At 37.0% G+C, this 12,083-nt stretch overlaps 1 protein-coding gene across 1 annotated transcript in view; it reads right to left on the bottom strand.

Moving 5' to 3' along the window:
• LOC143888594 (uncharacterized) overlaps positions 1-11,272 on the bottom strand; it is a 51,093-nt gene extending 39,821 nt beyond the window's left edge. Inside the window, exons 1-2 of the mRNA XM_077393036.1 lie at positions 10,659-11,272; positions 9,673-10,367 (exon numbers count right to left, since the gene is read on the bottom strand). Coding sequence (XP_077249151.1) covers positions 9,673-10,367; positions 10,659-11,272 — 1,309 coding nt within the window. The remainder of the gene's footprint in view (positions 1-9,672; positions 10,368-10,658) is intronic.
• Between the last annotated feature and the right edge of the window lie 811 nt (positions 11,273-12,083).

The raw sequence follows: 12,083 nt of genomic DNA, 5'->3' as shown, positions 1-12,083 counted from the left end.
TGCACCGGTCGGAGGAGATGGGATTTGAGTTTAGGGTTTCAAAATTAAAAAAAAAACGGCAAAAGGAGTTACAGAGATGGTAGAGATGGCTGCAAACAGATGATGTGGAGGTTATAGAAGATGCAAGTGAGCGGCAATGGCAAGGACAACGGTCGGATCGCCGGAGAAGACGATCGTGAATTTTATTCCTCTCTCTATCTCCATATTTCTCAAATTGGTTTTCTCTCAACTCTCTGAATTTTCGGTAAAAATGAGACCTCCCCTCCTCGTTTCAATCCTTCCCTCTCCCTTTTATAGGTAGGAGGATAATGTTTTTTCTAATTTTAAAGAATGGCCACTCCCCCATATGTCTAATTCATCTCCCTATTCGGTTTTAACAACAAAATAATGTCTTTCTCTTCTTCTTCTTCTTGTCTATGAAACAAGATCCAAACAAATAACTCACCCTCCTTGTTACCTTGTATAAGTACAACATCTTCACGCTTCAGTCCTTGGGCAACCTCTACTTAGGATAACCCACTCTCCTTTTGAATAATACCAACAAAACTCAGTTTCATATCCACACAAGATTGCTTCGTATTGTTGGCCATTTTTCATCAGATTTTCTTAGAATTTCAGTGGACATCTTATTAGGATTCTAAACTATACTAAAATGAAATTGAGACACAAAATCACTTGCTTATTGGAAATTTTATTTAAAATGACGATTTAAGGTTCGGTCAAAATGGGGTGTCTATAGATGCCCATCTTTGGCAGAGCGTGCTTGTCGCGCGAATATCAAAGCTGAACAGACAACACATTTTGACTGGCCCAAAATTAATTGAAAAGAAAGAAGAAAGAAGAAAATGATTTTACGAAGATCGAACTCTTGGAGGGAACAGATGCCTCAGGGATCTCACTCGAATTTGATGTCTCAGGGGTCTTTATACGGAAGAGATGCCTCAGGGGTCTTAAATGGAAGGGATGCCTCAGGGGTCTTCATTTGGAAAGGTTGCCTCAGGGGTCTTGAAATGGAAGGGTTGCCTCAGGGGTCTTCAGATGAAATGGTTGCCTCAGGGGTCTTTGGTTCTTTCTACGCTCGGGGCGAAAGCTCTCAGGAGAAATTGGGTTCTTTGCTTGGAGCGTATGCTTTCAGGAAGAATTTGGGTTCTACGCTTGGAGTGAAAACTTTAAGGAGAAATTTGGTTTCTTCACTTGGGGTGGATGCTCTCAGGGAGAATTTGGTTTTATACTCAGGGCGAATGCTCTCAGGGAGAATTTGGTTTTACACTCGGGGCGAATGTTCTCAGGAAGAATTTAGTTTTACACTCAGGGCGAATGCTATCAGGGAGAATTTGGTTTTACACTCAGGGTGAATGCTCTCAGGGAGAATTTGGTTTTACACTCAGAGCGAATGCTCTTAGGGAAAATTTGGTTTTACACTCAGGGCGAATGCTCTCAGGGAGAATTTGGTTTTACACTCAGGGCGAATGCTCTCAGAGAGAAAATGGTTTTTTTTATTTTTTGGTGAGACAGACTCTCAATGAGATGGTGAGACAGACTCTCAAAGGGATAGTGAGACAGACTCTCAATGGGATGATGAGACAGACTCTCTATTGAAGGACAAGACAGACTCTCGCTGGAATAGTTATCTCTTGCCGAGAAAAATTGGGAATGCATGATATGTGTTGAGAACAGAATTCATGTAACTTGACGGATTTTTCAGGTATTGACTCTTTTCCAAAGATGAACAGCATTCTGCTTAAGCTTTGGAGACGGCGGAGCTAATTCTAGGCTCCTTTGAAAAAATTAATTTTCTGAACATTGACTTTGCTAAGGATGATCTCAATTGAGGAATTTGGCTCAAAGTAATGTACTCAAGCTTCTCTTATCTCTATCTGCTGAGAATAACTATCCCAATTATCTTTGTGTACTTAGTATCTTTTATGACCTAATAGGTCATAAAAAATGCCCCTAGTGTGATGTACTTCGATGGCAAAACTCTTAAGAAAGCAGAACCAGGATAGGTAAAGAAATTTTGTGTTTGCATGGGTTCTTTCTTTGGTTTTGTGGTAGGACAGTTTCCACAATGACTGAATCTGGAAATTTTTTATTTTGCTATTCATTGTTTGAGGCTCTGATGTCTTTAGTAGGTCTGAACAATTTATCTTTTGCCTTTATGTGATTCCTAAGCCAGGATCCACTCTTGTTTTTTTCTTTTCATTTCGAAAGGTGCACACCCATTCTTTCCAGTGCCAGAAAATTTTGGACCTTGAAAGAAAACGAATAAGAATGAGGACCAGACTTCCAAGGACTCGATCAAGGAGGATCTTGACTCACTTTGAAGAGACTCAGCATTTATTTCAAGAACTCAACTAACTTTTGATTCACTCTCAGATCTAATGTTTTATTATTTTTTTATGGTATGGCCAGCCGCTCTCAGAGTAATCTCGAATACCATGTCAAGAGGTTATAATTTCTTCCATCAGGAATTCCGTCATGGTTATTACCCCCTTTGGATTACTTAGTTTATTTGCCGCTAGTTTAGAAAGGTATCAAAGTAGGTCTTGCCAACACTACTTGGATTCCGGGATCCTACCTTGTTTTAAGACTGCTTCTTCATCTCTTCAAATCTCCTCTGGTGGGAACTCATGATTATCGCATTTCAGGTTTCTGGTCTAGCAAACCATTTGCCTCAGCTTTTGTCTGGAATTCTCATACTACTCAAACTTCAAAGTTCTTCATAACTGAGGAACTCCTTCCATGTCTTATTAGCTCACTTTTTGGGAAGTCTTTGCCCCTGACTAGATTGCCTCTTCAAGCTTTCAATCCAGTAGACCGCTACCCTCATTTTGCATAAGCCGGCTCCTTTGGTTATTGTGGGACTCGATCCCGCGAGAGGGTCGCGAGCGCGTACACTCTCTCTTGGTCTTCGTACCCACGCGAATGACGTGTACTTTTTATTATTGATTTTAATTACCCAACCAAGCAGGCAGCAACCAAGCCATAGGGTGCAAACAAACGTGCAACCCAGTACCCATAAGGGCAGGGGTAAGCCGCCGAGCCTAGCAAGGTGTGATTTAATTCATCTTTTTCGTGAACTTGGGATCACTAAGGCAATCCGAATTCCACGCAAAAGAGAGTGACAGAGTCGTCACCTAGATGAGGGATCTAGGACCCATAATTGACCAGAAATCTAGACTCGTTACCTGGTTACGAGAATGGAAGGTATGGGGAGTTACCACCACATGCACCATTCCTGCCCGATAATCGGTCTTCAATTCCAAAAGTTAACTCTTTTGAATTTCTTTTAAATGGTTTATTTAACTCTATATTAATGTGCGAACTACATGACATGCATCCTAAGATCTAATTTCAATGTAATTCCTAAATATGTATCTTGATTTCCTTAATTTGTTTGAATTCAATCTAAGTGAAAGTTCTCCTAAAATTCTAATTTCATGTAAAGTCCTAAGTGATTTAATTACTTTTAATTTAAGGATTAATGTACAAAACCCCACCACTTATGTATGGAGCCGACTCGGGCTTAGTATACCACTCAAGTATCCAAGTTGCCTACGTATCCCAGCCTCACTGGAATCAGAGTCGATCGTAGTTCGGTGCACCTGAACTAAGCTACTTATGCCTAACTCATCTAGGACACCGACCTAGACTGGATTGACTGTTTTAACAGTTTAAGAGAAATTATTTAATTCAAGTTGAAGATTTTATTATCTTAGGACTTCATCTAAGATGCTATATGGTCCTATCTAAGTGCAAGACGTCCCTTAGACTAATGCAGGTTAACCTACATCCTAAGTAACTGGGTTTGTCTTAGGGGAAAATTGGGTGACTAGTGTAACTAGATCTATGGCACGGTTGCTATCCATAGCAAATGCCCGTGATGAGGCTGGACTCTTAACTCTAGGACTCCCTAAAACTTAGGACACAACGTGACGTAAGTGTTCCTAAGGGGCCCTAAAGGTTCATACGATAGGAGACCGTAATCCAACGGCTCCTAAGACACGGATCGAGTTAATTCGATTTGTTGAACTTAATGATTTTTAATTTTTGATGATTTTTTATTCCTAAACATCTAAGGAATACCAAACATACTAAAATATAGCACGTAAGGAATACCAAACATCTAAGGAATACCAAACATTCGGCCTTGAATCACAACCATGGAAGGGAATTGTGCTCTCAACCCTTGTATAATTTAGCACGTAAGTTATAGTATCTTATTGCCTGGCATGTTTCTCAGGATTTTCGTGGACAGTGGACCTTGGAGCCAATAACATACTATAATTTACGTACTCCAATTATACTGGATCGATCGCAATTAGTATGCGATTATGGTTACGATCTCGACAGTTAAATTGTCACAGCATAGCCAATTTACAAAGGGAATCTATGAACCCTAAGGTTTCTGTTTCAAAAAAGTTAGGGATTGAATTTATGATGAAAAGATAAGGTTTTTTGTAGATTTTTACTGACTTTTGTATTGATTTGCTATTAAATTGTGATTTAATATCATTAAGACCAGATTTCTAGGATTACACAGTAACCCTAAGCAATCAAACTCCAAATCAGTTGAAACTTTTCTCGTAAGAAGATATGGATGATTATGGCTTACTGGAAAATTTTCATGAATTATGATTAAGATTTTATATCAATTTTCGATTTTTCAAAATTCAAATCAAATTATAGATTAACGCATCAACCTATATAATATCAATTTTCAATTACTCCAAACTTTCACAGAATAATGATATAGATGATTAAAGCTTACTGACAAATTTGCATGAATTATCATTAAGATTAGATATCAATTTCTGATTTGTCAAAATTAAAATCAGATTATAGATTAACACTGCAACCATAGCATATCAATTTCAAATCAACTTACACTCTTACAGTATAAAGATAATCATGATCTTAGACTACTGTATGACTTTTATGGATTTTTATTACGATTTGATGCCCATTTAAATTCATACAAAAATCAGATGAAACCAAAGAATTACTTAAAAAGCAAACCTAATGGTATCCTAAAATCAAATACAAAATTCCAGTAGATATATAATAGATTATAAATTTTTTTATTAAAATTTCAAAACTTAAACTTTAAATCTCCTCCATAAAATTGGTTTTTAAATATAAGACATCAATTTGTTTCCTAGGCGTTAAAACCCGTTTATTAAAATAAATTGTAAAACCTTATCAAATCTTTGCAAAATCAATTGAAAATATTTTTCTAACATTCCAGTAACCTAAGTTACTGGTTTGTAAAGAAAAATTTTGAAAATTTATTAATTTAATAAGAAAAAGAATTAGGGCACGTAAAACAGGGAAGCGATTAGAAAACAGTAATAACCATATTTTTTAAAAAATATTTTTCATTGGAAACTTTCATTTATTATTAAGATTTAATTCTGAAAAGTTTCATCAATTTTTAAAATTATTTGGTATTTATTAAAAATAGCCGAAATTTAAAATAATTAATAATCCGATTAAATAAACTCCAAAACATATGAAAATTTTTGGGTGTTTTAAAAACCTTGTAAAACTACTAGAAACAAACTTTCACTAAATTTGGACATGATTTGATATACTTTTGGCTCCATTCATCAAGAAATAACCTTTTTCGGGGTTATTCTTTGAAAAATAGAATGAAAAATAAAACGGCCGAACCGCAGCTGGAAATTAAGTTTCCAGTAGTTTTATATTTTATATAAAACCTAAAAAATATCATTTTTTAAAAAGAACCATGTTTTGAAACACTGGCTTTGATAATCTAATTTAAATCAATATTGAATAAAAACAAAAGAAAACCATTTTTAAATGAAGAAAAATTAATTTTTGGATCAAATTTTGGATTTTAAAAACTCATAATCTATATTATAACATACCGGAATTTCAAAGAAAAACTCGTTGATTTGATCCATCAAAATTAAAACCCTAGCATGCTTTTTCGACTTCACAAAGATGAGGAATCCTTACCGTTGATCGCGATCCTTGTCTCTAGGGTTGGTGATCCAAGATATACGCTTTGTCCAACCCTTTTATAAGCTAAAAAAAATCCAAAGAACACTCCAATATTCTTTGATTGTGTGATGCCTTCGAGATGAAGAATGAATTCAAGAATTCCTTTTGTGAAGAACACTTGAGAGAGATGAACACACTTCAAGAGAGAGGAGGTTTTTTTCTCTTTTTTTTCTCCTTGGGAGGAGAGAGAAAAATGACGAATTTGGATTTTTTTTGGATCCTTCCTAGGATTGTTTGCTTTGATTTTTATACAAAAAAAGCTAGGGTTAAGAGAGAAATAGAAGTTTTCAATGTGAGAGCTCCCTTTTTGGCTTGTTTCCAATTTTCCCCTCTTGCTTTCTTTCTTCCTTGTTTCCAAATTTGATTTGATTCCAATCTTAATTTCTTGTCAATCAAGAGATGCTATTCTCATTCCACATTGCTTATTTGGAAGAAAACATTTTTAAGCAATCATTCCTCTTTTCCTTTTTCCTTCTTTTCTTTTTTTTATTCTTTTTATTTTTCTTTTAACAAATATGATGTCACCATTGTGACATCATCAAGGATGGGTGCTCAACTCATGTGGGTCAGCCATGTGGGGTGCCCACCATGGTGGTCGACCCATATGGGTGAACCCACATGAGCTCCATCTTTGCGGGCTTTAGCCTAATGGGTCATTTCACACGGGTTTTGGGTTTTTCCGTAAAAATTTAATAAAATCTTTCTAAATTCAACATTCTATATATGGACCCAACCCATTTGACATTTCTGATGCATCCCTCACACATGATCGGACCATCTTTTTTTGAAAAATAACTTTTCAGACCAAAATGGCCCTATTTGACTATTAGACATCCAAATGCGACCAAAATACCCTCAGATTGGTTCACCCCTAAAGGGAAAAATTAAAAATTAAAAGTCTTTGTGGTCAAACTTCAAAAATAGAAACTTTCAAAATTTGTTCCTTTCGGTGAGCAATATTAAACAGGATCATTTGGTATCCCCTGAAAATACCCAAAATGCCTCAACACTTAGAATTTTCAAATTAAGAGAAACCCCTGTGAAATTCTAAATTTAGCATGTTTTTCAAAATTAAGGAAATCATTCATAATCTCTTAGACATATTTCGGGGATCAAAAGAATTACACAGGAAAATACCAAATTACCCCAAGGTGCTAGAATTTGGCGAGACTAGGGAAAACCCTGAGAAATTTCAAAAATAGTAGATTTTTGAAAATTTATGAACGGACTCAAGATTTCTTAGACACAACTTAGGGACCAAATATGATATATTAGAAATGTCTAAAATACCCCCGAAGTGCAAGACTAAGAGAAAATCTTACGAGATCTAAATTTAGCAGGTTTCCCAAATCTTACGAAATTACTCCTAATCCATCAGCCATACCCTCGAGATAGTTTTGGATATATGAGAAATGATTGAAACATCCATAAGATGATGAAAATGTGGAAGCCCCATGAGTTTCTAAAAATAGCAGCTTTTTCAAATTCATGTAATCGCTCAAGATCTCTCGGACACAGCTCGGGGTTCAAACGGGACACATTAGGAATGACCAAAATACCCCTGTAGTGCAAAATGGGAAAAAAATGAGGGAAACCCTGAAAATTCTAAAAATAGCAGGTTTTTTCACTTGCTTGGAAACTTGATTTTACATCTTCCAGAGGCCAAAGGAACCCTCTAGAGACCTTCAGGATCGCGAATCAACTTCAAAACTCCCATAATGAGGTGAAATCTACCCTAAAATGCATGGATGCCTAATATAATACTGAATATGGACTCAAGACTCGATGATACTACCGAATCTTTCGCTTTTTAAAGCATAGCAAAATGGGGGTGTCTACAGTTATCGACTTAGCAAGTACATGACTTTATCTAGGCCGCCCTTTCGGGTTTTCAACCTAGTGGGTCTTCAGACTCTCGTTCTTTTCATTTCTTTCTGTTTTTGTTTTCAATTGCCTTGAACCTTTGCTTATTTCACCAGAAGGACTTTCTAGGTGGGCTCGGGTTCAAAAGGGTTAGATATCAAAAGTTCAAACGATCTGGACTGAATCTGGTCTTGCCAGACTACCTACGTACCCCAAAAATGGAGGATCAGGTCTGCGCAGTTCGTTTTGGGGTTTAACAAAGAATGGTTTAGCTTTTTAGCTTCAAAATTTTAGAAGGAGGATAATTTAGCATTTATCCCAAAGGTTGACCGAATCTGAATTAATCAGACTGCCTACGTACCCCTGAAGAGGTGGGGATTAGGTCCGCTTAGTTTGGGTGCATAATGCCCCTGGTTTATAATATGGTTGGAAGAAATATTTGGCTTAACTTTTTTGGCTCAAAAATTTGCAAGCAGTTTTTCTAACGTTAGGATTTTGGCGATAAAGGCTCAAATGACCAAGGATAGCCTTCTGGTGTTTTGACGTACAAGCTTCTTGAGGAATAAGGTCTAAAGGCTTTGAATATTTTTGTCGAGGAGTCTGGCGGTATTCTTGGGCAAAACTTCAACCACAATGCTTCACTTGAATTTTCATTTGTCTCGGAGATCTTGACATTATGTTCAAGACTCTACAGCTCTCATTTGTCTCCAAATGGTGAATACGATTCTCATATTCCATCTATCTCGTTGACTTCATCATTTGGGTCTTTGGTATTCTTAAGGAGTTGTCTTAGGGACACATTCCCTTCTCCTCTTTGTTTTACTCTCACACTTCTTTTCTTTTGGATGCACTCTTTCCTTTGGACATGAGAACTGTTCCTATTCTTTGGGTACAATGACTGGAAATCCCACGAAGATGTACAACCCAAATGCTCTTCTTGGGGATCAAGTCTATGACTTCATTTTCTGAAAGTTATCTTTCAATATTCTCATCAGTTTCACTTGATGTCTGATGTTCACTCTCTTGAACTTTCGCTTTTCAACTAGATGTCTAAAGCTGATGGAGTCTTGCTTTGCACCACACCAAGGCATTCACCCAGTTTATCCTTATAGGATTAAGCAAGATAACTTCAAACCCCTCTAAATAGGTTTATCAATTCTTCACGCTCCTTGGGAGATAAAGTTTTGCCAATCCATCTTTCCTGAGTTTCGGATTTCGATATCACTATCAACAGTTTTGATTTCTTCTTTGAGTGGCTATGCTCGACGCTCTTCCTCTCGTTTGATCATCTTTCAGATCTCGAGGGGAATTTCGTCTGCATCCTCATCCGAAGAGGGTGTCTTTAGTAATTTTAAACATTAGATCCAAGAGTGAATCATAAGAATACTGATAACATTGAAATCAAACTTTTATTGAATTGAAAACTTTCAACTACATCAATAATTCTCGAAGCGCCTCTGTGGGCTCTCTTCATCAAACTTGACAGAAAATAAAACCTTACTTCTGAATGGGAAAGACTGACAAACACGACACACATTTTTTTTTATTGACACTATAAGACTCACCAACTTTCAACACAAGAGCTAGTATACACTTGACGGAAAATAAATCTTGAAACATGACACTTGATACATGACAATTGAAACATGACACTTGAACCGAGATATGGAATTGGCACTGACGTTCATGAGGAGCACGCCTTCCTCCATGATAATGACAACTACTGAGTCCGATCCCGGAGTAAGAATCTCGGAAAGGGTAACCCTACAAAGTCTGGATGACCTGGCTTGCATTGATCTCCACTCTTTGACCTAATCAAAGTCTCCTTGGTCATGACAGAACTTTTCCGAATCTCAAACACTAACTCTTTTCCTTTCACAGCTAGTTTGCCTCTCGTTATCGGGGTATGAGCAATAACAGTTGGCTTTGCAAACAGCTGAACAGGATCATCATCTTCGATTCTCAGAATATATGGAACATGCTTCGGTTCACTTGACCCTGGAAAGTGGGAGGTAGAAATAACTGGTTTTGCGAGAGGCTGAATGAATCCATCATCCTCATCCAACTTCAAAACATACGCATCACGTCTCAGAGGTCTCTGATAAGTACTGAGCTCATGTAGAATATGGGGGTCCTCATCTATCAAGTCTTGGACTTTATGTCTCAGTTCTGTACAACAATAAGTCTTATGACCATGACCTTGATGGTATAAACAATATATGTCACCATCCTTTTCTGGAGAATTTGAAAATTGAGGTAAAATTAATTTTCCCTCTCCAGTTAGCTTCTCTAAGGTACTTTCAATTGAACATGGGAATTCAATGAATTCTCTTTTGTACTTCTGAACAGGTTTTACTGCAGATTTTGGCAAGGGTGTTGGCACATATTTCTGAGTAGTACCGAGTTCATGAAGAATACGGGAATCCTTATCAATTAAGCTCCGGATCTTGTGCTTCAGTGCGACACAATAATTGGTACTATGGCCAAGACATTGGTGGTACAAACAATAGCATTAACCATCACTCTGCTTCTCTGAGTTTTTCAACAGATTTGAACACGGCGGTAAGGTTAACTTTCCCATTCTGACCAACTTCTTAAGAGCTGATGCTTGCGTACAAGGTAATCTGGAAAATTTTCTTTCCAACTCCTTGGCTGGTTTTTCTCTTTGAACAAAAGGTCTCTTTAAAGGTTGAAGGGAGGTTCCACTATAATTCATTTCCTTTTCAGCAATAAAGGATTTCATTCCATCTGGTTTTCACTTGGATGACCTTTGCTCATAATGGATGATTTCCTCTACATTTCCATAAGAGAACCGGTCAAGAAACCTGTCAACTAAATCTTTCAAACTTGTGATATCCCTCAGGTTCAAAGTGAAGAACCATTTCTTAGCTTCACCAGTTAAAGAGAGTGAGAACAACTTGGCTATCTGCTTTGGAGATAGGCCCTTCATTTCTAATACAGGAATATATGACCTCAAATGACTCCTCGGGCATCCCATCCCGTCATACATGTCAAACTTAGGAACTTCAAATTCAGGAGGGAGGATAACATCTGAAAAAAGGACATAGTCATTAAGGTCAAACTTCTTTTTGTTCTGAACCCCCTTATTTTCACCATCGCAATCCGATATCCCAAGCTCTTCTAGTAATGATTTTCCTTTGTCTAACTTGGTCTTATGTTCACAAAATTTCTCCTTGATATGTGGTCCATTATCAACATTATGCACTAATGACTTCTCAGACTGGTCCAAGCTTGTAATCAGATGAGAGTTTAAAATAGGCGGATTCTCAGAAATCATGGGTGCCTTCCCCTTTTCTTGAGCCTTCAAACGGGTCAACTCTTCTTTCATATTTGCTACCTGCAGGATGAGGGTCTTCATCATGTCTATTATCTCTATTTGTGTTTCCTCAAATTCAGCTATTTAGTAAGAACCGCGTGGAACAGGTGAGGGTTGTATCGGCAAAGTGAGTGAAGCAAAGGCTACCTGAATCAAATGAATTTGGAAATGATTAGTTTTATGGAAGGATGGTCATTTGCTGAACTCAAACTTTTTGAATTGGAAGCACACACACTAGATCAATAATCATGGGGTAAAAATTCTAAACAGATCAAGATAAGAGCAGTCTTGAGCATATCTATTGGTACTTTGAAAGTTGGAGTATCAGAAAGAGACTGTCTATGAGGGTCAAAAGAAAATAGGTAATGACGACATGACCTACATCTAGAGGGTGTGGAGGAATTTTCAATCTACTCCTTTAAGTCTTCTTTGGATATGACTTTTCTCTTTTGGATATGAAAAAGTTGGAACAATAAACACCCCTAATCTAAATAGGTTTTGATCTCAACAATGATCATGCACTCGTGAGATAGATGGGCAAGATATAACCAATCCGCTAATGATCACGATATAAGAAAAGTAAATCCATGATAGAAAATATCGGATCAATTCTATGTACAACAAATCAAGGGATGGATTATGGATAAAGAACCAATAATCTAATAATAATCCACAGAATTGATAGATAGAAAGAATTAATTAGATTAGGAAGAAAAACCTAACTAAGAAAATAAGCCCTAATCTAAATATGCAGAACATGGATCAATAATACAATGTATGAATCAGATCTATGATCAAAAGATCAAGGAATAGATCATAGCCATAAGAATGGCAAATAGAAACCACTGACCAGATC

Source organism: Tasmannia lanceolata, unplaced genomic scaffold (genome assembly GCF_043159265.1).
Source record: "Tasmannia lanceolata isolate RefF3 unplaced genomic scaffold, GAP_Taslan_0.1 ptg000012l, whole genome shotgun sequence".
In the NCBI taxonomy this organism is placed as follows: Eukaryota; Viridiplantae; Streptophyta; class Magnoliopsida; order Canellales; family Winteraceae; genus Tasmannia; species Tasmannia lanceolata.
Note: the sequence above shows the minus strand (reverse complement) of the source record. Positions and strands in the feature narration are given on the sequence as shown.